This window comes from Micrasema longulum, unplaced genomic scaffold, assembly GCF_059751315.1.
Source record: "Micrasema longulum isolate JH-2025_06_02 unplaced genomic scaffold, ASM5975131v1 h1tg000283l, whole genome shotgun sequence".
Classification (NCBI taxonomy): domain Eukaryota; kingdom Metazoa; phylum Arthropoda; class Insecta; order Trichoptera; family Brachycentridae; genus Micrasema; species Micrasema longulum.
Window position 1 is genome coordinate 315,796 of NW_028277487.1, and position 27,713 is coordinate 343,508.

The 27,713-nt window shown below is 32.6% G+C and overlaps 1 protein-coding gene across 28 annotated transcripts in view; it reads left to right on the top strand.

Annotated features, from left to right (window-relative positions):
- Rbp6 (RNA-binding protein 6) overlaps nt 1-27,713 on the top strand; it is a 456,688-nt gene that overhangs the window by 306,379 nt on the left and 122,596 nt on the right. For all 28 annotated transcript variants that reach the window (XM_088224410.1, XM_088224415.1, XM_088224421.1 and 25 more), the window contains one exon: nt 17,497-17,545. In XM_088224410.1, the coding sequence (XP_088080536.1) occupies nt 17,497-17,545 (49 nt within the window). The remainder of the gene's footprint in view (nt 1-17,496; nt 17,546-27,713) is intronic.

Genomic DNA, 27,713 nt, shown 5'->3' on the forward strand with positions numbered 1-27,713 from the left:
GCGAGGGAGAGAGGGATAGGGGAAGGAGACCAGTGGCGTGCGTGCTGGTCCGCTATAACTCAAATAATTAGTAGAACAATCATGTGAATACATTATGTCTGCTGGCATTAAAGTAAATAACCGTCAAGTTGTTTACTAACCTGGCTTCCATACTAGCGCCCTTTCATGTCCGCGTATCGATCAAATATTATTTTCGGCAACTTTCTCGCGTGGCGCGGCTCCTTTGCGCTCCTTTTTATGTAAATAAGAAGCTCTTTTTTAACCACTTTTATGAGGCACTATGGGAAAAAGTTTGGTGTTTCGTGAGTATAAAAATAGCACGCAAATGCACTTTGTAAATCTGAACCGTGTACAGGTAAATGGTTCCGTAAGCTGTTGCATGCTCGACTCTATTTGTAAAAAGGTTGTAGTACCTAAACGGTTTTAACTTTCATCGTGATGAGTAAAAAATATTATGATTTATGAAAAGATAGCGCAACTTAAAGCTTTTATACTTTAACAACGTGAATTATTCAAAATATAATGGGACCCGACGGAGTTTTTATCCGCTTCATTTACTGCACTCCGTGTCCCCAATCTGAAGGATTATTTTCTTGATTTGCTTTATTTTTGCTCTCAAGCGCTTTACCACATTAGTCCATTAAAAATATATATTTCTCGAAAATCACTCGGCCGTTTCACATTCGCCAATAACGGTCCGTAAAAAATAACCGCGTCGTAAAGGGCGTCATAAATACATTGTATCAAGTTGCCGTATGGCGATGATTTTTGATCTACCACAAATCCCCATCACAGTAATGACCTGTTCTAATGACGCGAAGGTCCCCGAAGGTTTTATGGCCACCATAAAGTGTCGGATTAGTTCCTTTCTGACAGTGAGGGAGTCGGATTCGAAAAATCTATGTCTATTCTTCCGAATCTAGATAAAACTAATTGAGTAAAAATATTTTTATTGGTATCATGAAAATTTATATCTTCACAAATTAGATTATGTAGTAAAAGTAAAACAGAACGTCTTGTAAAAAAACGTTAAAAATTAACTCTTAAAAAAAAAAAAGTTTGTAACATTTAGAACGACCAAATGTTGATAAATATTCCACATTTTCTATTGATTGGGTATTTTATTGAATTGAATCGGAGAATTTTTAAAATAATAAATATGTAAATTTGTGTATATTATGTCAACGCCTTTTAATGTAATCTTGGAGCGTGAGCGGGTTAAACATAGATAATTATTAAAATTCTTAGGTTTTCACGGCGTTTCAGTTCCTTGTGATGTTTTTCTGGGTTATTGTGCCATGTATAATTATTCCTTCATCCGACGTTTCAGATAGCGTTACAGAAAAATAACAACTCGAGGCAAAGAACATACAAATGCAAGTAGACTCAGTTATCTTGGAAAATTGGCACTAGCCGAACATTATATATGGAGACGGGACATAACTTTTCGTACGATCCCAAAATATTACGTTTTGCACCTCAAAACATCATGGTATCCGGCATTAAATATAAACACATAAACCAATACAACACAAACCTGCCGACTGCGGCACGGTACAAATTCCTCAAACGACTACTATTCACTAATCGCCTAGACTTGTTTAGCGCAAATGATGTACGCTATAACGCCATCCCAAAAGTCAGCAAAAGGGAGAAATAATAGGTACAATAACTCAGAAAAAAATTACAAGAACACATAGTTCATACAAATATATAAAATAGTGCAGTATATTTTTAACAATTATTTAATTTATTTACATACCGTCCTTTTCCATTTATACGATTCATATGAATAAATATTAGAATATAAGAACAGTTAAAACATTAAAAAAGAATAAAAGAAGCATACGGAACATCAAAAAAAGGTCGTGACTATTTATTTAGTGCTCGTTTAAATCGTTGTAAACTTAGTTCAGATCTTGTCTTGAGTTTACAATACAAATACGGGTCGGGTCATTGGAGAATTAAGGCAATAGTTTGTTATATGCTGATCGATAAACAGTTCTTCGTTGTTTCTCAACCTACGAGTTGGAATATAGATTTTTTTTTATGTAATACAATTTTTTTTTTAAACCATCACGCCGTTTCTCCGAAGAGGTAGGCAAAGAGGTAGAACGCCACACCACTCTTTCTTTGTATACTGTTTTCACTACCTCTACATTCATACATCTTCTTAAACAAATACTCATTTTCACACGTCCGTTTTCAAGTATTTTATGAATTTAGTCATGCTTTGTTTTTTTTTTTAATCTTTTTCGTTTTCTGCATTCATCAACATTCGCATCGGAAATCTTTTAGCCGTTCTTTTGCTTTCATTCGCTTCACATGTCCAAACCAACACAGCACTCATTCCTCGATTTTGTGGATAATGCTTGTCTTAGCCTTGCATACTGCACAGCTTGATTTATTTTATTTTGCTAATCATGTTAACAAAAACAAGATACAAAGACAAGCAGTCCTTATACACTATAGCTACGTAATAAACTACAACTTATTTTTCTGATGAATCTCACCCATATTTTTAGCCCTTTAACTTCACGAAAATCAACAGAAACATGAATTTTTAGAATAAAGGCAAAATGCTAAATGGTATACAGTATGTAAAATGGCCACTTAAACCGGGTTTTGGCAGGTCATACATCTTGTTAATGTTCTCGTACTCTGATTAAATATGCCAACTTATTAATACTTAAAAACTTTATTCTTTTTAATCTTGATAATATCACCGTGGTCGTAGAACAACGACGTATGTGGGAAAAATACGACATTGACATTATTTTCTTTTTGATCATAAAATGGTTACGACAAATACTTTATTAAGAAGAGCAATTAGTATATTTTTAAAAATTGAGGGATGTACGAATTAGACTTATTTAACGACTCAGTTCTCCGCTGTAAATGGAAGCGGAGTCTCTTTGACAATAATGATATTTAGCCTCTTTAAAAAATAATAACAAAAAACAAATACAAAATAATACTAAATCTACTATACTCATTACGTAAACACCACATTTTTTACACATATCACTCCATATGCCATATGCCACACTCCTCACTTCACACTCTATATTCGCAATAATAAAAACACCAACACAAATAAAATCACGTATTATACGTATTCTCGTTACATCGTATTGTCCTGTTCAGATTGTGTTGGGTACGTAATTGGTGCTGTATTAGGTTAATGTTTTTTGTTTTATTATTGTATTCTAACAACATAGCAATTTATGCATAACAATTAATACAAATAAATAAAACAAAATAAATATTTTTATAAATGCCTTTAATTCCTGTTTTAAAAATAAGGTATAATTGACCCAAGTTTCAAAGGATGGACTTTTGTACTTTTAGGGTTATGACAAGTGTAAAAAAAACATGTAAACCACTCCCATGGTAAGTTAATCATGATAATATGCAAAACGATTTAAATCTACAATAGAGTTAAAATAGTTTTGTCTTCAATGACTTTTTACACTTCACTTTCAATCTATACACAGTGTAAGTTAAGTTGTTTAAATTCACCATTCAAGTCTTAAAATGTAAATTTATAACTGTATATGTCTTCTTGATTTTCAAAACAGTTTTTAAATTTTTTTAGTTGGATTCTGAAATAATTCTCTCACCTCTCTATGGAGTGCTTCCTTTTTCCCTTGTCGGCACTTAAATATTCGTCAGGCAGTGAAAACTCTCGCGTGAAAGGCAATCAATACCCGCCACCTTTCCCTTGTACTCAGTCGAATATGAAACACACCTGTCGGAGATGCTTAGCAAGCGTTCCTTGGTCATTAGAGGTTACCTGGGGGTAGGCGCTAATCAATAGGGACGAGGATGTTGACTGAAATTATTTCTAAACCTGGTAGTAAAACTACAAAACTAGATTAGTCTCATCTCGAATAATATGTCTATTCGGAGTTTCCGCCAATAAATAAACCCAATAGAATCGCATATTTATATTTAACCTTTAAAATACTGTGCTGAAAAATCCCACTGGATACGATTATGTTACTTCGTTTTACATTAAGATATTTTGAAATACAATTATTTAAAAAGTAAAAATTTACACGTATAAATCGCCGCCGTTCAGGCAAAAAAACAACAAAAAAATATTTAACCCAAAAAACATCATTTTGAGAAATCACTTGGAGACCAAGGAAAAATCAGGTTTTTGTGTTTTGGAGATATTATATGTATCATTATTCATTATTTTAATGTATTTTTATTTAATTCCATTTTTTTCGTTTGATACATTTTTAAATATCTGGAAGGTTATTAGTGCGGCAAGGTGGCTAAATTTGGATAAGTCACTTTTGCTTGTTTATAATATAAGTTATCAGAGTTAGTGAAAGAAAGAAATATTAAGATTAATTATGTTGATGTGATAGTTAAAACTAATTTTTACTCTAATAAATATTTTGTTTTGTTTTTTTATGTTTTTCACTAGAAAAAAAAAACAATAATTCGGCTTTACGCAACTTTTGTTTGCCTCTTAAGGAACATAATTTTACGCTTCGAATCATCGAATTAGTTTTGGAGCTGAGAGATTGTTAAGCTTATTTATTTCCATATAACAACATCTATCTAACAAGAGAAATCCAATAGTTTTTGTGAGAGTTAAACCTTTGTAGAACTGAAAGGGGGTATTTTTTAAATAATAAAATACACAATATAACTCAAAACTACAACTTTCTTTTAGTTATTCCTCAATGGAACTATTAAAATAAGTGTAACAATATTGGTTTTGTTGATTATTGATTTAATGAAAAGTCTACTTGTCTAACATTTTAAGAATATGGAAAAGAGTTTCCAATAGTGGCGTCATATTTTTAATTCTAATAACGCAGTACACGTATGATTATACAGTAGTTTCTGCCGTAAAATAAAACATTTTTGACATGAGCCACATTTCGGACGGTGATGATTAATCTAATGAAAACGTATCTATGAACATTAAGGATTGGTTTAATGAAATTACCGATTTTTCCAATAAAATAATAACAATTTTATACATAAGCATCAGATTACTCAAAAATATTTTTTATAAAATAAAATCAAATCGATCAGAATTTATCAGGAACATCATTTATATCATCAGTTATCGAATCAAAAACCAAGACCTAAAAGTTTTAAAATAATATTTCTTATTGTTTCTCCTTTTTAAAAAAATGGTGTTGTTGTTCATTAAATTAAAAGTTTTATTTTTTGTGTTAACTTGATTTTTTGTGATATTTTCCTATTTTTTTTATTCATATTAGAAACGGGCCGATTAACTTTTATTGATTATTAGTTTGGCGCGATCTACATATTGTTAAATATTCTTTATGAATGTCAATAAAAAATAAATGAAAAAACGTCTAATATAAAGCCCCATTAATTGTCAAAAACTGAAAAGCTACTGGATAAACTTTATCTTAGAGAATTAACCGTTTTAAAAGATGTAACATCAAAAAATATTCGAAATTAATGATCCATTAAATAAAACCTCTGGCTTCATAAGGGTTAATAAATTCCAAATATAAAATGCCCCGAAACAATCTGCCCCAAATTACTAGAAAAGGGTATTACTTTAACGCCGTGGCATACTTTAATTATAAGTTCAAACCAGACTTTGAGCGATTTAACTAGCGTGTTGTCACCCACGTGTGCCGTAAACATACTTAGATACCGCGATCCTCCTGATACACCTAGCAAAATTTACCCACAACCAAAAAGAGAAACATCAATCGAAACTGAAGCGCATGCAAATTCACTCCTTTTTTAGATGTGCCAGTGCTGAACGAAACTCTACGATAAAACGATTTAAATGAAATGACTGAACAACAAGTGCGTAATACGATGAACGCACTAAATCCTGCAAGGTCCCCAAAAAGTCTGAATGTTTTCAAGTATTTTTTTTTTCAAATACCGGACACAACGTACTTTTTTACTTATTTTCTAACTACTCAACTGATCAGTTAATTGTCCCACGTCGAGCCTTAACGACCGTGTACGCGGACATCGTTATACGCAAAATAAGCGTTTGAAGTAAATGGAACATCATGCTCTGTTTAAAAAATCTCTTCTGAATTACAAACTTTAAGGATTGGCTTAATTAAGCATTTTGTGAATATTTCATACCTGAACTTCAAACATGTGTTCGTGTACAAAACAGTTATTCCATTTTTAATGAGAAATTTAAAACACTTACACATTTCAACTTCAACCATTAGTTAGTAAGTGATTTACTTCTTTCTCCAATGCGTTGACTAATTATCTATACTATAATATTATTAATGCCAATGTGAGTTTGTCTTTTGCTTGTGTTTCCTTCACGTCGCACAGAGCGACCGATTTAAATGATCTTTTGCATGGGATATCCGGAAAGATGAGAAGTAAAATTGGTAGGTGCGAAGGTTTTCACGGTCACTGTTATCAATATGTTTCTTTTTTGGGTGATACCGTGTGTGTTGGATTTGTTCCGACGTTTCGGCTACCATTTCAGGAGCCATCTTCAGGGTAAACTGAGAGTTTTGTAGAAAAAAGTGTGTTTAACTACTAGTAATTTGTACCGTGTCGCAGTCGGCATTACATTATTACTTTATAGACACCGGACATTTTATCGCATTTGAACCGAAAATTTTGCATAAACCCAGTTATTACAGTACACGAATAATAAAAGAGGCAATTGAAATACACAGACACCCAAATAACATAAACAAAGATGACGGGCTTAAATTAAACTCAACATGGTTTTCAGCACTACATACTACAAAAATCAATAGAAATGTGCCTTCTGCCGACTGCGACACGGTACAAATTACTTGTACTTAAACAAACACTTTTTCTACAAAATACTCAGTTTACCCCGAAGATGGCTCCTGCAATGGTAGCCGAAACGTCGAAACAAATCCAACACACACGATATCACCCAAAAAAGAAACATATTAAGTAATATAGGCTTTTTATTTTTATCCCAAAATTTAAAAAACAAACTATAAAATTAATGAAATATGAAAACATGGTGGGGTAAGGTGGAAAGGTAAAATTTGAAATTAATTCTTAAAATTTTTATTACTTTATTTATGGTTAGTTTGGTTTGCTTTTCGTTTAGGTTTTATAGAAGGATTTTGTGAACAGAATAACGATGTACTTTGCCATAGACAAACAGATCGTCATATTGTTTTTATAGTGATAGTTTGAAGGCCGGCAACCGAAACAATGTACTTTCTATCTCGAAATAATATATTATTCCATGGGAAATTTTCCAATGGAATAATAATGACCAATCCAAACCAATTAATTACCTTACTAATTTCCTTGTATACTCTCCATTACACTTCACTGCCCTTGTTCTTGTATGTTCAATGGACCATTTTACAAATTACAAAATACATTTTATTCCTTTTTAAAGTAAAATCAGTAAGTGGAATTTGGCACTCAAAAAATGCCGAAAATACTATATAAAAACGACAAAATAAAAATAATTAACTACATGAACACGTAATAAGATAATGAACATATCCCCATTCATAATTCAAAATGTTTTTAAAATGGTCTATTGAACATTCATGAACTAGGGCAGCGACTTAAGCTTAAAGTAATGACACATCATTTAGAAGAAATACGTCAGCAAATGTGCATTAAAATACTTATTTTCTTCAAACTACTGTAGCCAAGCTTTCCTAGTGCGAAGTCTGATGGGTACAACCACGGATAGAATCCGTACTCTCTTAACTAAAGATACCTCAGATTTTTTTTCGTAACCATCTCTAGCATAACAGAGAACTTCAACTCGTGAGGCGCCCAGATCAGAGATCCATAAACAAGTCTGCTTCGAACCAATCACAAATAACAATGGTTATTTTACGTAACAGGTTATAATCACACATTGTAAACTTTCCGGGAATTAAACCCAAAACTTTTGTTCCAAAAACCCTTTGATCATCGCACCGGCTGACCTTATTTGATGAATAATTGTTCATATATTAGGATTTTACCTTGAGTGTTATGATAGAAAACCAATCCCCATAGCCAATTTAAAGTAAATATCTGTTTAAATTGCCTTAAAATAAAATGAAGATATAAATAATAAAACATTCATAAAATATTCTTCCAAAGTGTAAACAATTCTTTTTCCTTTGAAATAATCTCCAATTGTCAACGCGTTTAGCCATCATATATAAATTCTCGGGTTCGATTAACAACGTGGTTGACATGAAATAATTATTTATCAAGAAACTCTGTAGTTGATGTACCAATTCAGTACCTTATGCATCATAAGTTTCGAAAGGTAAATAACAAATAATAATGAATGACAAATGTTAGTAATCCTAATAATCTTGTTTCTTCAATACACAATAATTTAAGACGCTTAAAAATACATATTATAGTAATTCACTTAGGAGTGAAAGACTAAAGTCATTATTATATTAATTATCTAGTATATTTTAAAAGTACCAGCAGTTTTTTGTTTGATGTAAAGTAATACTGCATTTGTTGGAAAATTATGTGCTTTGAAAATTATCGCAGTTTTGTTGATTTTAACAATATTATTATAAAAATAGTTTTGCGTTATGCCTAATCAAATTAATTTCCTTTATAACGACAAATTTTTCAATGATCACGTCTTCAACTTTCGGGCAAACGGAATAAAATAAAGCAACGAACCCTTCATAAATAAATAGTTGGTTCCTTTTGCATATGTTTGAGTTTACACATCCTGGCCTGGAAACGAGACTTCCATATTAAGTAACCGTACGTGACAGGACCTTGAGAAATCTGCGAAGGTTCCCGTCGAAACAATAAACCCCCAAACTAAAAGGGTTGAAACGCCAATGCGCACTTTATCATTTTTCCTTGCAACACGCGTCACGCATACAGATTGATCTGTACACACATTTACAGCATTCTATTTACACATTTAAATCATTTATATTTTGTTTTTGTTTTTGGCGTCGGAAAAAATACTTTAAATTGAAACCATAAATTCATATTATGCATAAAATACCTCACTGGTTTCCAATAGTAATTATTCCTCCTTTTTTGAAATACATATGACTCAAATTTATAATAACTTTAAAATAAAGTTTAGCCTTTTAAAATCAAATAATTTGATAAACGACTTACTATATATGTTTAAGGTATCGTCATTGATCGAGTTATTTTAATATTATATAACTTTTCAAATATTATATCTTTTCTTATTGTATTATTTATATTTAACCGTGCGTTTTAAGGTAATTACGTGTAAGTAAATACTTATTTATTGCAAATGGCAAACTATTTTTTGAAATTATACAGAAATACATGCATATAACTCACAAAGGTAAAAAACCAAAATAAGTGATCGAACATCCCATTTCAAAAACAAAAAAAAACTTTTTTTTCCGAGTATCTTAGCCTTGTACATGACACGTAAGGCTAAATACAGGGGTCTTAATATGTATTTTTTTTATAAAATGCACATGACAACATAAGTACTGTATGTATAATCGAGTTTTATTAAGTCTCTTAGTTCGCAAGATTACAATTTTAAGCTAATGACTCTCGAATAACAATATTTTTGATACTGACAATTTACACAGTGTACTCGTATTACTAATTGGTTCGACTTCAAATCTTTGAATACGTTATTTTTTTTAAATAAATTGTGATGTAATAAATAGCCTCTGTTCTTCGTTCCTCGGTTGGGGAAGAAATGTGTTCCTCCGTAAAGCAGCAAAGTGGCAGCAGCAACACTAGCGGTTCGCGCGTGACCGTTGTGACAAGTACTCTAAACTTTCATCACTTCCCCGTGATAAACTTTATGTTCGGGAATGATAGAGTCATAAATTAATTATATCAACGAGCTTTTTCCCGTACAGCGCGAAAATAAATCGTCCCTTGGCCGACTTAATGAGCCCGCGTACACTTTTTATAATCAAAGAACTTTCCCGTTCTCAATTTAAGAAAAAGCGCTGACTTAAAACGCCCGCCGGTATTGCTGATCCCATCAGTTTCTCCTGAATGTGATAAATTAGGTAATCTAATTAAAAATTCGTACAATTTATTTACGTAAGACGAAATCAAAGCGTATGTTATCATGGGTTTTTAAACTTTTTTATTTTACGTAAAAATTCAATATTCTTTAATGGAGTTGTCTTTTTTTCACCAAATATCTTGACTAATTAATTACAAAATGCCAAAGACAGCTCATCGGATATAGCTATAGATATAGATAACAAGTTTTTCTTGTCTTTTATAAATAATGGAATCTTACTTAACTTTATTTCGGATTCGGTATAAATTTCCCGGAGGAAGTTCCTTCGTATCCAAATAATACAGACTACGAATAGTGTTCGTAATTAATTAAATTAGGCCTTAAAGGAATTTGCCTCGGGGCTTTTACTGTATTAAAGCGGGTGCTGCGTGAGTGTGTAGTATGCCTAACGCCTAACGCCTAACCTCACACCATCCGTATGCTGGAAAGATTGTTAACATGTGGTCGACTTAACACCTGATGAGCTGGGGAATCGTGTCGAGTCACCTTACTCTAGCAACTAGTATAACCAGCGATTAATCCGCGGCATCGCTTCTTCATATAATTCCAACTCACTTACAATTGAGCATCCTTCTACGAACTGAGACGCTCGACGAAAAACAAAATTAAGCACTTATTCATCTTGTCACGGTGAACTTGGGTACATTATAGAAATAAATATATAAAATAAATTGCGTTTGTTGTACGTTAGAGTTTGCGACAATTAATCATTCATTCACGCCAGATAAGTATCTTCTTTTATCGTCGCTTTAGAGGAAATCTTCTATAAACTTAAACATATCAAATAATCACAATAAATATTTTTTTTTTTTAATTATGGATTACCATATTAAATCCTTTGCCCAATATTTTGCTTACCTCTTTACTTGTATGTTATTTTATTAGATTACTTTTTCTCGATTGTAAACGGAAAACGGCATGTAAGAGGTTTTCCTTACTTCTGGAGCGAGCGGGTCTTATATTGTTAGTTCAGACTGTTTAAGTGTATTATGTTTTCGATGTCCCGCCTGTGTTTGGGGTGGTGCTGGAGAGAAAGGGGGTAGAATTCGGGTTGAGAGACGGCACCAATCCCCGTGGCGCTATTCGTCAATCTATTTTTTTGTATTTCGCCCTAAGGATTCGCATTCGTGTCTTGAAAGTGACTGTTATAAAATATTGTCGAGAATGACTTATAAGGGAAGCGTTTCTGCGTTCTATATTTTGCATAAATGATTTATTAGGGGTGAGATTTAGCCGAACAAAATCGTTTGAAGTTTCCGTGATACTTTTTATCCCTTAAGTCGATACAATTGATTGTTTTGTTTTTACCATTTTTACAGAAATTCTTTCAGCATTAAATACTCAATATTTTCATCGATAAAAAAATATTTAATGTGTTGATTGTTAGGCAAAAGAACTCCAAAATAAATATTTGCCTAGCTTGTATGATAACACGTTACGATTCATATCATAACATCATAGCACTTTCTTAACTGATAGCCTAATCTCAACTTGTTACACAATTCAAGCCTGCGGGCTTATTCTGTCACAAATTTGTTTCGTAAGATCGTTCGTTCGCCATATAGCCATCTCACTCTAGCGCAATCAAATTCGTATTTCACTTTTGTTTTCTCTCATACGATACTAATGACAAAATGGTTTTGTGTAAGACATCGAACCTTCCCTTATTTTAAATGACCATGTTTAGCGTATTATTTTTTAGAACGAAACGCGTTTTTAGCATCATATTGGGATTTAGTCCCAATTTGTATAGTTTTACTAAAAAAATAATCTATCACAAATCCTGAATATATCTAGTTGAACACAGCAATAAATTAAATTCCTAAATATTGGCTACTCTTTATTATGGCGCTGTAAACTTTTTTTTTCAGAGTAATAAAGTCTGTTTAAAAAATACTAGCAGGAACCTTTTTAAAGAAATAAAAATCACGTTTCTTTTTTCCGGACGCCTGTACGGATCGTTCATTTGACAAGCATTTGTAACAAAAGTTGAGTTCCGAGCACTTCGGCTATGTAATGTTCCATCGCAGGCTGAACAACTTCTCTGGAAATTTCCTCCCGATCTTAAATTATTATTTCCCGAAGTTGGTAACGAAATATCACGTGTTTTAAATGGGTTGAACTTTAAACATAAATCTTTCGTTCTGCAGCTGTTACGCCATGTGTATATTTCCCATCAACACACTAAACAGAAACTAGATCATTTTAAATGACCAAAACTAATCACACTGTTTTTACTGAAAGTTAATTTAAAATCCATTTCGTCATCTAAATATCAAATTTGTACAAAATATATTTAATCGGTAATTGATATATTCTATGGTAGATTTCCATGTTCATGATACTCGTACATGTATAAATGAGCATTGTTTACAGTTTATTTAAATTTATTAAAATACGACTTGAAGTTTACTAGATGAAGTTGCCTACTCACTTTTAATAGAATATTTTACAATATATTTTAATATTTATGTTTTTTTGTCACGCGACTAACAATTTATATACCAAAAAAAATTCTCTCGACACGGTGGTACCGGAGCAATATTAAATAAATCCATCATGTATTTTGTTTTCAGCCATTTAAATTTTATTTATTTTCAGCAATTTCCTAAGCTGGTGAACGAACATATTTTTTATGCAATACCACGACACATTTCTATACGGCTATAAGTTTACTGCCAGAATAATTTTCTCGTACCGTGAGCTACGTACCTCCGACGTCCTGTATTTATGTGACTAGAGTATCTTTAGTTTCCCGTTTCCCCTCCATCCACGGTGAGAGTCTCGAGTCTCCCATATCCCGACATGGTGAGGTAGTATATCTGCCCCATGATGTATGACCACCAACGGACCTCGCCTTTTCCCTCCCAATGCCTTTATTTGCCATAATTCAACAACCTTCCATACCTTTTTAAGGCTTAATGATAATGTTATCCGCTGCCTTTTGATATTTGAAAGAAATTTATGGATTTAATCCGATTGCTTTTTTATGAAAGGGATAGATTTATTAGTAAAATATTTAAATTTCTACGCTACCAATATCTTTATGAAAATTTCGGACCTATAAATCTCACCTGTACATAAGTCTTGTTCGGCTTTTTTCTTCTTTTCTAACTCTTCCGCGGAATAATTACTTCAATTTTTAATATACTGCTGATTGCAAATGATTTCATAAACATAAACAAAATGTGTATTAAAAAGTAATAGAAAACTTAAAATTATATGGGAAACATAGGAGAAACTTTATGTTCAAATCATGGGAAGTAGAATCAAAATATAAAACATGAGAATATATTTAACGCGTTTCTAAATTCCTTTTGTTTTGCTTTTCGTTTTTACTAAAAACATCAAAATGTAAATATAATTTCGCTCTTACTGCCGTCATGAAATACGGTCATACTATTATAATTAAATTACATTCTAACTAGAATATAAACGATTTACTTAAGTACTTTTATTATTTATCCCCATCTGTGTTTTGTAACGTTTTTTTGTTTATAAACACATTAACCGCTCTTTTAATCTTCGTTTATGTTTCATAAATCAAATAATCCGGCAAAAAAGTCCCAAACACGCAGAGTTTGCATATCACGCCCGAAATTTCCAAATTTTGAAATCGTTCCACGTATTCCAGAATTAATTCGTCTTTAGTTCTAGCTTGTGCGTGATTTTGTTCCAAAATATACACAAACTGGACAAAAATGATTGTCTCGCGAATCTTTTGTTTCCACGATACGTTACTAAATATGGATGAAATGGAATAAATCACATGATTGTAACATTTATATTTTCAAAAGTAACTACACGTTCATTTGAAATTGGATCGTTTATCATTGATGTCACATTCGCGAGTTTCCCAAAAATGGTCGATAATCCACGTTGATGTTTTACTACCACGAACAAATGTGGCTAGCCTCTGCAGGCGCAAGCGAAATATTGGTAACTTTTTGTTTTTAATGAAACAGGAATTCATTTGGCGTGCGGTGGGGGCGCGGGCGGTACATGGACGAAGCTGCGGCAATTGACTTTTTCTGGCATTTCTATTACCGTCCTTTAATTCAAAATGGCCATTTGCACCTGTCTGGTGGAATAACTTATGACAGGGTTCAAATAAAATCTACGTTTAACGACCAAAAAAGAGATGGACGGATTGTCATTTTGTCTGAAATGTCATAATTTCATTTTAGTACACAATATTACAGAGAATGTATAAATAAAACTGTACAGGCTTATACATTTAATAATAAATCGTTGACACTTCTCTTATAACTTTAAATCCTGAGTTGGTGAAATAACATTCCATATAAAGATACTACATTTCCAGTAAGATAAAAATTACCGAAACAGAATTTATCGAGATATATATTTTTATTTTTTAAGCTGATTCGTACAACCCTTATGCAAATCATATCCTCTATACCGTCAATCGATATGAAATTCGAGCCATATTTGGATTATTTTTATTTATGATTCCCAATATGAGATTTCACACATGAGTTTTATTTTTCATTATGATTCCTGTCAGGCTTGATCTTTGAATTTTGACACCGATTCCTTCCCATAGCAGACCCTCCTCTGTGTCCTTAAGTATAACCATTTTTTTACGAATCATTTTGCTTCGCACGTGATCTTTTATCATCGAACATCCGAGAATGTGGCATTTACGTTATTTTCCGAACGTTTCACGATTTTTGTAACGAATGAGAGAGTAAGTGGTGACAAACACAGTATTTAAAATCCGATAATGGGGTTTCAGTGTTGCGCGATTCTTTGAGTTGGGGAAAAAATTGCGTTGCTTTTCAGCCTATTGACGAATCGGGCGAGGCTTTTAACTTCTGATTTAAACAATTCGTCATTTATTGTAAAAATTCTTTTATGTTTTCACAAAAAAACAATTTATTGTACTCCATTCAATTACATTTTCAATGGTTAAAACAATCTTGGGTAAACGTAAACAAACCTTATTGTTATATCTTATATTCTGACTTAAGGTATTTTATATCGGGAATTTTTACTTAATATAAACATTAATTATATAAATTACTCTACTTGACCCCTATGACTTAACTGATCGAAAAAAATTATACGATAAAAAATATTCTAAAATTTCAATGGGAATCATACAAGACAGCGACGTAAAAGTAACCAAAATTGCTGCCACACACAAATAAAATGACAGACAACAACATAACCACATTTAAAAATTATGGACAAGTGCAGGCCTGTCGAGTAAACTCTGTCTTCTCAACGAAAAGAGTGGTTATTTATCAAAATATGGTCAGCATTCTGAAAAAAAAAAATTTTTGAGACATATCATTTTATTCTTATTATTTTATTCTAATGTTAAATGAACACAATGCTTTTCCAATATAAAAAGCTATGCAAGTAAGTTTGTACACCCCTGATTTATACGAGTAATAAATTTTCTTTTTTATCGTTTATTGAATATTTTTAGCAAAATCTTACGATAATTTGACGGTATGATAAGCTATTTTATGTCCTGATTAGATAGAGGTTTTTGAATAACAAATACCAAAGTGAAAATATAAAACTAATGTTGCAGATCATCTTCTTTCGTAGAATTTGGTTCACTAAATCAGGCCATTTTTGGTGAGAAATAAACATTCATTTTGAATCAATATTCCCTAATGTTTAGAAATAACAGCGATCCACATCACCTACAGGCGTCGACTCTCGCTAAACATGCGAGCTCAATCGACAGGGCTATACGCGGCTGACATGCGTAGTCACGGTTGTAAATGTAACAAAAAGTTGAATTGGTAAGTTAGAAGTGGAAGGCCGCCCATGGGAGCCGTTATCCCGTACCCCGCTGCCCTATACACCCACACCACCGCCCTAACCTGCCAGTTCGAACATTCCAGAACTGCCCTCTACGGATTAAACCGTATCGAATCGGTATCAATACCGGTATATACTGATCCAGGCGTGAGATTCTTTTGTTACACCTAAATCTAGAACGCAAGTGGTAATATTTTTAAATCGGTTAGACATCCTTCTGATTTAAAATTACATTTAAGTTTTATGTAGGTCATGCCTTCGCGAAAGTAGATAGTAAAAAGATTTTAAGGATGTGATTTGAAAAAGAGTCAAACTACCAGAATTAGTAAAATATAAATGAGAGTTGTAAATTTTTTAAATGTCAATTCTTAGTTTAGAAATTTTACAAAAGGTTTTATTACAAATAAGTATCTCAGCATTACGTTCCAAATCAAAGATAACTTTTTTCTTGCGTATTGATTTCAATTCCACGCATAGCATATATAAATAGGAGACTAGGTTTAATGCATTAGAATATGGAATTTTTATTTAATAATTAATTGAATAATTACTAGTTTTATTAGTTATTACTTAATACTTATTAATAACTTTCATTTGAATAAAGTTTAGTCCCAAATTGAATATTTCACGACGAGTGGCAAAATTATGTTTTAATTAAAGAGTAACTTTCGCTTGTTTTACACAGTACTTTTTTTAACAATGGTATTTGTTTAAATAATCTTGATATTATTACCAACGTAATAATAATATTATTATATATATTAGAAAAAAGGAAGAATAATAGTATTTGTAAAGACTAATATTATAATTTGAATAACAATATAATAGCTGAAGAGTTTAGAGCCGATTTCACCGTTTTATTTTAATGTTTCTGGAAAAACAAAATCCCTCGCGATTTTTAGTTGTTATTGCATATTAATATCAAATTTGATTTTTTTTCTTTGGTAATTTTTTTTTCTAAAATAACTATTTTATTTCAATGCTCAAATAGTGTTTTTTTAATTTGAATAAATGTTAGCGTTCTTAGGGCTTACCCTGAAAACTAAAAATTTCTCATATGATATCCTTCGTAATTATTTTTACTAACGCCCACTGATCACTAAAGATTCCATTAGCTTTAACATAAATTCATTCCTGTAAATCTCGACTTACCGCGTCGGTCGTCGCAAAAATTATTATATTTCCTTGAGAATTCCTTTAAACATACTACCATATCCTGCACGCAAACTTGTAATTACGCTTGCCTTTCAATGTAGCCTGAATCATGGAAGTAAAAAGAAAAGAAACATTAATGAATGAAATTGTATATTATTATTTTCGTGAAAACTCATTGTTACCTCTACATTTCGTTACTTTGAAAAAATAAATAATTCTGACGCGACCCGCCTCCGGTACACGAGTTACGGTTTAGGGCCATATTTATTTTCACTTCAGGTTTTTCAGGAAAAATGGGGAAAATCCTGTCCAATATTTTATTCCAACTCTTTATTCAGTAACCGCTGGTTCCTTAATATTACTTAAGACCCGCCAACACAAAAAAACTTCTGCATTCTTATATATATATGTACATATTTATCAAGAAATATTCTTTTCTGGGAAAATATTTCGTTCAGATTGAGATGGTGTGTTTAAAGATTTAAGATTCGCCTGATTGAAAATATAACTATTTTATTTTATTTCAGATTGAAGATGCAATGCTCATGTTCGACAAACAAACGAACAGACACAGAGGTAAGTCATTTTATATTAATTTTGGTTAGGTTCTACTTACAACAAAAAAACATCTACCAGTAAAATGTGACATGAAAGTTTTTTTTGACAATACTAAAATACATTTTAACGGTCGTATTTCATAATATTTTGTTAGGTCACTATGTCAACATATCAGAAATTGCCTTTTGATTGATAAATGTAGAAAAAATTGTATTATTCAATAAAAGTGCTACATATCCCAGCAACAATAAATTAATCAGCTCTCATTGTACGACAATCTACAAAACACCTAAATGAAAAACCGTAATCTTTAAACCTCAAAAAGTCAATTTTATATCCTAGAATACAAATAAATGTATAAGTACAAAGCTTATTTCAAAATACCCCTTTGTTTTCTCATACGTGCACAGGACACCGATAGGATTCCAATTGGAATCCGAGCAGAATATACCAAAAGACGATGAGTTCAGATCTTTACAGGGTAAAGACTATGTTGGGTTATCTGTAAACACATATTTATTTACGACTTTATACGATCCCTACATCCATTACATAATATTTCATGATCTTGTATACTTTATACTTTTAATTATTGAGTACATCTCGCCTTTTAAGATAATCCATATAAGCTTTTTGAGGCAATATTAGTTTTTTTATCCATCAAATATCATTACTTTTTTATACGCCATCATTTGGTATCTTGATGCCGCCAGAAATAACACCGGAAAAGGCCGCGTTCAGGTAGCTTTGGTCAAAAGGAAATGACGTCGCCATCTTTATCAACATCATAAATGTCACCCATCAATTACCCGGGAAAGCGACCGTTTTCTTTATTCTGCGATTCTGTTTCTTTCTCACGCAAAGGGTGCGCCTTGTCCAATCTGACGGGTAAGAAAAGATAATAAAAACATTGTTTGGAAGCCATAACCGGCAGACACACTAATCGCATTTAGGAATGAATCCGGACCGCTTTTTCGGTAAATAAAATTATCACGGTAAAATTAAATGCTTGAATCGTGTCTATAAACATCAAACACTTAATATTCTTCTCTTCGGCGATTGTTAAAGTAGATTACTATCAACGGGGACAAATCTGCCGATGGGATAAGGGAAAAAACATGTAAAATAGACAAATCTTTTTAATAGACTATTTTGCCTTTAACGTCTCATTTAGATAAATTTGCAACAAAACTCAAAACGCAATTTTTAGAAAAGTTTAACACTTCATAGCTCTACCACAGTCTGATTACCATTTTCCAGTTCAGTTATTTACAATAGGTTTTAAGTGATCCTAAAATTAAAATTTTTGGATAAATCTAAAAAACCCATTAAAAAAATATATCTTTATATATTTCATTCCTCTTTACGTGTGATGTCACGGTACTTCTCCTAAACGGCTTAACCGATTTACGTGCGGTTTTCAGAGAAATATAGATCTTTGCGCTGTGCGTGTTCGTAGATATTAAAATCCTTAATCAAATACGTAAAAAAGAAGTTAGGAGCATAAATGTTTTATTCATCGATCCACCAGGGTTGCATTCGAGCATATTTCATTTGCAAAAAAAATGGAAAGATGTTTATTTTTTGAGTATAAAAAAGTTTTTTTTTTTTTAATGAAAATGTTTAAAAACATCATTTGTTTTTTGTGGATCTCAATCAGATTCTTTCCTTAAATTCCTTATAATGTCTACCCATTTATTTCTTTTTATTGGATTTTCGGTAACACTAAAATAATATTAAATTCAATACATTTTTAAAAATCAAATGCCTACATAAGTACAGCCCTTTGTTGGTGAGACGACCGGAGTTTGACGTTTGCAAAAAGAATGCCATATTTGAAATAATATTTATTTTATCTTTCAGAATTCAACCATAAACAAGAACCTACTTAAATTTCATATTTGAATATTAACAATTTTTAGTTTTGGAATTCAATCACAAGCAAGTACCTAGGTACCTACCTACCTATCAATAAAAAGTATTTTTCCAAGGCAAGCCAACTTTCGGGCAGGACAACGTCTGTCGGGTCAGCTAGTATACTATATATTTACTTTGAGCATAAGAACAAGGAAAAATTAAACATATGCTTTATTTCTAGCTAGCAAATGATTTTTACCAAGGATAATTTATTTGTTTTATATTTCACTGTTTTTTTATTTGAAGTGTTATTCAATGTGACTTTTTTAATTTTTAGAGAACTAAGTAAGAAACGGCTCATAATAATAATAAATCACCTACATTTAACTATTTCACTTTGAACAGAAGCGATACTGACGTTAATAGCTTTAATAGAGCTTAAAATCAAATATACAACTATGCGTTTGTACACACTCGTGTATAATCTATATATTCGTAGGTAAAGAGTCACGGGTTCAACGCCTTGCTAAATATAATTTTAGATCTGCACCATTGATTCCAGATGAAAAACCTAAAAACATTTATATTTTGTGGAAAAAAGTCCAAAGAACTTTGAGAATATTTTACTCAATGTTGTACCAATTGAAAAATTTGTTTTTATACATTCGTAGAAGCGATTGAGAGATTATAGCTTGGAATGCTTTGTAAATGTATAAAATCAATATTAGTGTATTAACGGAATGATTTAAGGTTGAACTGCTTATTTAGTTAAGAATAGTGTTAAAATTGCTCAGAAAAACCTCTTCCTTACCTCTAAATATAGAGACATTGCAGTCCTAACCTAAAAAAAGTGATTTCCATGGCATTATCAAACAATTTTACTGTTTCCGTAATGCCACATTTTAAATTCAAATGCAGCCGTGTGCGCATTTAAATTATACATGAACAGAGATTATGCTTTTCCTGAATTTTTATTTTAAGCCATTTCAGTTTACCCTGTATTTACGGTTTAAAAAAATCGAGAATAATTTATTAATTAAAACAGTTTCTTGAATTTTTTAACAAAATAAATATTCTAAAAACGCGAATTCGGGTGGGTATTAAAAAAATGATGTTTCGATATTTGTTTACCCTGTTTGTTTAATCGCTTCCAGAAAAAATATGACTATTTTTTTAACATCTATCACGACAAACCATATTAATAACTTGAATTAAATTATTATTAAGATTGAGCACAATCTAAATATAAAGAGGTCTCCGTGCATCTTGCGAAATGCGATATGTTCCGTTTATGTGCACGACTTATAAACCGCCATTCAAATATTCATAGATCATCTTAGTCCGCGTACCCGATTCAATCGGTTTTATCGCAGAGCTGGCAAACCCAATCGTTCACGTTCACACAGCAAAAGCGTGTGTTGCAATGCTGGAGAAGGGGAATTTGGCCGATGCAGCAGCCTCAAATCGTCGTATTGGGACTGATTTTAACTCGCCGAAAAAAACACAGACGCTATATTTACATATCTAAGTTTTTTATTGACTCGTTTTTTCCTCCCGCCGGCCCTTGGCTCCTTCCCCTCTATCTTCCCACCCGACACCCACCAAGCAGCGGCGGAAAGAAACTAGAATTTTGATGGATAAACTTTGGCACTTACCTTAATGTCGTAATGATGTAAACACTTTCGCAAATTTTAGCCCAGGCTTTTCCCGCCTATAACTCCCAGCATGAATTATTAAAATATCGTTTTTTTCCCTATAAAGCTGTTGATACATCCTAGATTTACCTGGAAAATTGGTGAAGTTGGTAATTTAATCAGCTTTTCTTTTTGTTCGGCGCTCCTTCCAAACGAACAAAACTGAGCGGAGAACGTTGTGTCGATTTAGGAATACCTGTAATTATCTTTTAAATGATATAAAACGAGTTTATTTAGAAAACAATTAAGTTTGTACGTAGTACATAAATAAAAATGTATCTATACTAAACATGGAATATTACATTTGATTCCGGTGGATTTGACGCGTTCACATAAATATTGCAGAATTTTATTTGCGCCGTACCTATCGCTGGAGGGAACTTTCGAGATAGCAAACGCCAATCTGTTATCGTTACTGCTCGCCTCGACATTGCCTCAAGATATGGAAATCATTTCTGGATTTCACAAGTGAGTGCTTCCGGTGGTAGGGAACTTGTCTACTGAAGAGAATACCTCGCTGGTCCTGTATTTCCCGTGACTCGGGATTACATACGCTGCGTACAGACAAATGCATCGGGACCTTATTTCATTCAAACGGTTATGGCCGAAACTTTGGCCCTCCAAACTTCGCCAAAGATGGAAATCTCGGATTGCAGTCGTTAAGACCGGTTCGGAAAATATTTTCCTGTATCGCGTTGTTGCGCGTTCAGTTTCCGGGTAGTTTTAAATTTGATTTCGAAGTATTTTGGTATGTTCCTTAACGGTAACAAGGATAATAAAAAACAATTTATGGGAAATGAAATTCAGTTAGTTTTTATTATACAATACAAAACATTCCTACATTGTACAATACGCTTATTCTGAGAATAGTTAAATACATACATGTGGTGTATTTTTGAGTAGATTTTTTTGCGCGCAAAACTAAATATCAGTAATAAAACCACCAGAAATCATTTTGTACGACAAGTGGAACATATGTAGAGGGCATATCTTGCAGAACCATTATATTCGCATCTTCGCGAATCTTCCACGCGTTAAAGATACCCCTCCCGCGCCTTGTGCTACCGCGCCGAAGGGGGTGAACAAAAAAATACATTTGCATGCAAATAACGTTTCAATATAGAACACATAAGAGCTCCGTGACGACTTACTTATTCACAGCTTCATAAATATTAAATGTTTCATTCCAATATTCGCATACTTCCTCTCATCGTCTTAATGTCGGAATTGGCTGGTGCATACGAATCGCGACACTTCTCTACTCCTCGTTTAGTGAATATTTTGCATCGTTTTTCCGAAAATATAACGTCAAAATAATGAAGTTCTTCTTTGATGCGATATGTAAATACATCACTCGCGGATTAGTGCGAGCAGTCGAGATGACGCGACGTCTCCCTCAGTTTCGTCTAAACAGCCTCACCGACAAACTCCACAAAGTGATCCACTTAAACTTAGTTTAACTTAAATTGGCGAGATGTCTCTTCACCTCGATAAGCGGGTGCTTTTTTATTCTTGCGTTTTTTACGTGAATTTAAATTTAAACAATGCTGTCGGATCAGCAAGGTTTTAACAAAAAATGAACGCAGCAGTGGCAATGATTTGTTAATTCATTGTCAAACTTAGTTCCATTCGAGGGTCTGATTAACATGTTTATTAGATTTTATATAATTATCATTGCATTATACATAAATCATCATTGTATTACTAAACTAACTATCGGAATCATTCTACCATCCCCCGTATATGTGAAGCATTTATCAAAAATTTTAATACTTCTCACTCCATTTAATACATACAGAAGAGAACTAATGGTTTGATTCAGAATAACCGAGAATAGACGCTTTGTCTCTTTTCTTGCTTTTAATCATTAAATCAAATGCAGTTTTCCACTCCTACTTTCCTCCGATCATTCTTCACCACTCCTTATCAATATCCTTCTTTTTCTTCCCAATATCTCCTTGTTTTGTCCATATTTCTTTTATTTTAATAAATCGTATTCTTTATATAGTTTAAACTGTCGTCAATGTATTGTAGTATAATTTAGTAAGTACATATTATTGGATGGGAAGCCTTACTATCTACACATTAATAAAGTTTTTTTGTGTATTCGGAATAAATAAATTAAAATAAAATAATTATTATTTCTATGCTTATATCACCAAGATACTCACAACGTTGTCACATTATTAACGTTTCGTTAGTTATCTAACGTGCTAACTTTGCTGACGGACTTGCAGACTACTATGTTTAATTATCTTCAGCAAGATAGCCTGAGGAGTCTCTCTTTCCGAGTCGTTATCCTCTCTAGAAATCTGCGCGAGGTTGGAATATCTTAATTTCCACCAGCTTGCATAATTTACTTAGCGCTTCGCGAAATTCACAATATAACGAATAATCGTCCAGTTTCAAACATGCCAATTATTTTGTTTTCTAGGTTTTTTTTAATCGTTTAAAAATGAAGTTATTTTTTACTCGTTGCATACTTATGTTTTCATTCAAACCATTCTTTCAAAAGTTGCATCGAGATTTCTGACTGTAAAAGAATTCGTAAATTTAAGTCAAAAGTTTTCTCTAATTGCCGTCAAAAGGCAAACATTTCGCGTTACTACCATCTGCCACGAACCGTTCCTACCCTCCTTTATTCCAAGTATTTTTACACACAAAGTTAAACGAGTTTAAAATGTTATACGCTGGAGGAGGGCACACACAGGTCCGGAATGTGTAATTTAGAAAAATTATCATTGCCAAACGTCGGTAGTTATGCGCGCTCCTAGCGCCCTGAGGAGCTCGCCAGTGGCTGCATTCTACCGAGGTCTTTACGAGATAAACTCATTTTTAGCGGCAGTTTTACGAGCAGCAACTTATTCCGCAAATCTGCACACATAATGGCCTACTCGGCTCACTAACGCGCCCGCGTGCTATATGCCGAGTAATCAAATTCTCATTACCACCACTGCTACTGTGAGCGTCACGAGTCGGAGTCGGCGTCGACGTCGGCGTCGACGTCGACGTCAACGTCGGCGTCGGCGTCAGGGACGATAGTCCAACACGATTAACCACGATTCCATCGTACTCAAATTAATGTTTATAATTATCACAATCTTCATATTTGATTTCAAAACCGAAACTCAATTATTTTGATTTTGCTTTTTATCATCAAATAATGTTTTTTCTGTTCGTGAGACTTTTTGAGTAGTTTTTATTTAGCTTGTTTTTGAATTTGATGATTAAATTTCAATGAGTTTGTTTTAGTAGAAAGCTCACTGAAAACCATTTTAAGTATACTTTTTTCAGTTTTGCAGTTTGGTAAATTTCATACAAAAATTCTAAAATATAATATTATTCGACTTTCCGACATTCACAAGCACATCTATGACAATTTTTACGTCCCTGGTTACGAGCAAAAAATATCGGAAGCATCATTTTTCACTTAAATTAAACAGCCCAAATAATGTGAAAACAATTAATTCATTTAAAAACTTTTGTTTATTCGATACGGGTACGTTTTATTGTGCTGTTGATACCCGCAACCCAAACAGGAACTTTCAACTATGCAGCCAAAAGTAAAACTTGACGAGATAGTAAGCTCGGCTTAGTTTTCGGCCAGAGGACTCGCTCTAGCGGGGCCTACGGTCAAACAAATCCACGAGAACTTTCAGGGGTACCGAACGACGCTAGACCGATACCGCCGAATTAGATTTAAAGTTAGAGCACGCGATTATTCCGTAGATTAGCCGACCGCTTGTGGTACGGACAGTGTCGGCTTCCTGCTGTCCGGCGTCGGCGTCGGCGTCGGTCGGGGAAATGGCGAACTTGCCCTCACAACTACATGCATAATACATAGCCTCTACGTACATCGACTGTGTCAGTAGCGGGATCGTCTCAAGATGCTAATCCGAGTGATAAATTGTTTTCAGTGATCTATGAAACCCCGGCGTTTGCGTATAAAATAACTAAAACAATAGTGCTTAATTCGGTTAACCTAAATGACTTTAAATTAATCCGCTTCTATCGTTATTTGTAACGTTTTTACGCTTATCTGCCACTTAAAGCCTACTTTACAATGAAATTTATTTATGTATACGCCCAATGGGAATTTTAAGGACATATGTATACATATAAAAGTATTACAAAAGAAAGTAGAAAGACACGCTGGTTTATAGTAGACTTGGTGAGAGTGGAAGCGGGAGAGAGGTGTTTATAATTTAACTTGATTGACTGATCGTATCGAAATCGATTAATATCACCGTAATTATGTATTTTTGAGTTTATTAATAAATGAGAGTAAAATCGAGTTTCATTAATACACTTCGTTACTACAGAAAGCCCTCAAGTCTAAATAACTATATTTCAATATTTTTCAATATTTTATTACATTTTTTTTGCTATTCAAACACGCAATTTTTGTTTTTTTACTTTCCGAAGTGCGCAATTTTTTAGGTTTGCCCGATTCAATTCTTGTATTTGGCGAGAATAGCGCTTGCAGTTCCCGAAATTTTTATGCTCCATGAGAATTTTCAACTTAATGTTTACTTTGAAACAGTTTTACTTATTTGTTCTTCCAAAAAGCTTGAAACTTTAAACCAAGGGAGTCGTTAGTTAGTTTTGGTTTTTTCATTCAAAATTCATAATCCTTTATCGACCTTTCTAATTTTGGCATAGAAAATTATTCTATAACATGTAACCATAAAAATGACCACTCAATTTTTAAGGATTCAAAATGCAAATTTGTCATACATTATTTGCCGATTATTTACTGCATATCTTTCATTACTAGAATTTGAGTTTAGTTTTTACTAGAATTTAGTTTTTACTAGAATTTGATCCAAACAAACTATTCTTAAGTTTTTCAGCCACGTGTATGCAGAAAATTATTGTTGTTCGCTTTTTTCATCAAGTACTGACAGTTAATGTTATTGTTACGGTTTTACAAATTAATGTTGTGAGCAACAAATAAATGACTATCTGTTCGCGGTTGACCGATTAGTAATCAACAAGATGTTTTAAGCAAAGCTAGTTAGCGATCAATTAACCGCTTGAATAATAAACTCTAGGTGAAAATAATTGCGATCATTAGGATGATCATAATAATTAGTTTCGCTTCACATATCACAAACATCCAGTGCCTGGCGATACATTTGTCTCTTATATGTTATTTCACGGACGGTTTCATCATTTTGGCACCAATAGGCGGTTTTAATTTGCGTTATCTCCCGACACAAGCATTGCACGTGGTTTGCATGCAGTATCACCAGTATCCAGTATCGGTCTGTGCAATAGTCCGGGGGCAACCACGCGCGCTGCAGTTTCGGTTGATAACCCCTGGAAATTAGAAATTTTACGAACATATTCCCTAATTGCGTCGCATAAGCCAATTATTACTTTTAAGCGGTTTACCCGCTCGCTCAGAACTTGTTGCCTGCGTTACGAAATAAGCGGAAACTATTATTAAAACGTTAGTTTAATTTATTTTTTACTTTGAAGCTGCTAACATAAACAAAATTCAATTATGAACATTTTTAAGGGCAGATAGTGTGAGCATGGTAATATTTTTTTATAGAGTCTTTATTCAATAAAACTTTTAAAACTAATAAACTTTTAAATAATAGTTTGTCATCTGGTGCTCAGATATTAGTTTTATTTTTTTCAAATAAATTAGTATAGATATAATACTGTACACATATATTTATGTTGTTTTTGATGCTTTGAAAACAAAAATAGAATTAAGAAGAATGAAAGAAAAAACTAATCAAAACCAAATAAAATGGTTTAAAATATCTTTTATAAAGAAGAAAAATAGAGGAGAAAATAATACAGTGAAATAAGGGGATATAAATATACTTGAATATGTTCAAAGCTTTAGAAAAAAAATAAAAAAAATAGTGGGTGCTCATAAATGTAACCAAAACAACACAAAAATAAACAATATAAAAAAAATAAAAAAAATTATATCTACAAAACAAAAATTAAAAGTACCCACTTAAATTTAGATCGAAAATATATATAAATAAAATAAGAAAAGAAGAGGTTAAAAAGAAAATAATTAAAATGTGTTTAAGGAGAGATTAAAATACTGAGTGGCTTAAATGAAAGCTTTACATAAATAATAAATCAGTATTTATTTCAATGTTATTATTACATTACAAACAATGATCGTATATCAGTGTGTTACAAACTTGTCGGTTTTTTATAATTGAGTCCTTTAACTTATTTTTCAGCGAGTTAATAAAAAAATATACGACACGAAAGTACTGATTTTATTTAATCTAAAAACTTTCAACCAAAAGAGTGTTACCCTTTTTGCGAAGCAGTGTTTAAAATAACTGAGGTGCCCCATAATGGCAAGGTAGTTATTTGATTAGGAATAATTCAGTTAATTAAACACAGTCATGATCAATATTTTCTCATCAAACAAACATTGAATAAAAAGCAACGTTTAAAAGAAAACAAACGATCGTGTTATCTGTCCAATTTATTTAGATGGAAAATTTTTATTGGCGTGTTTAATTAACGAATTACGGCTCTTTCATTCGAGAAATTGTAAATTCCGTACAAAAAAGGCTGTTTTATTGTTTGTGTAAATATTTAAGCCGAGCGTGTTTGTTCCGAAGCCATTTTCGACCACAGTGTGTTTG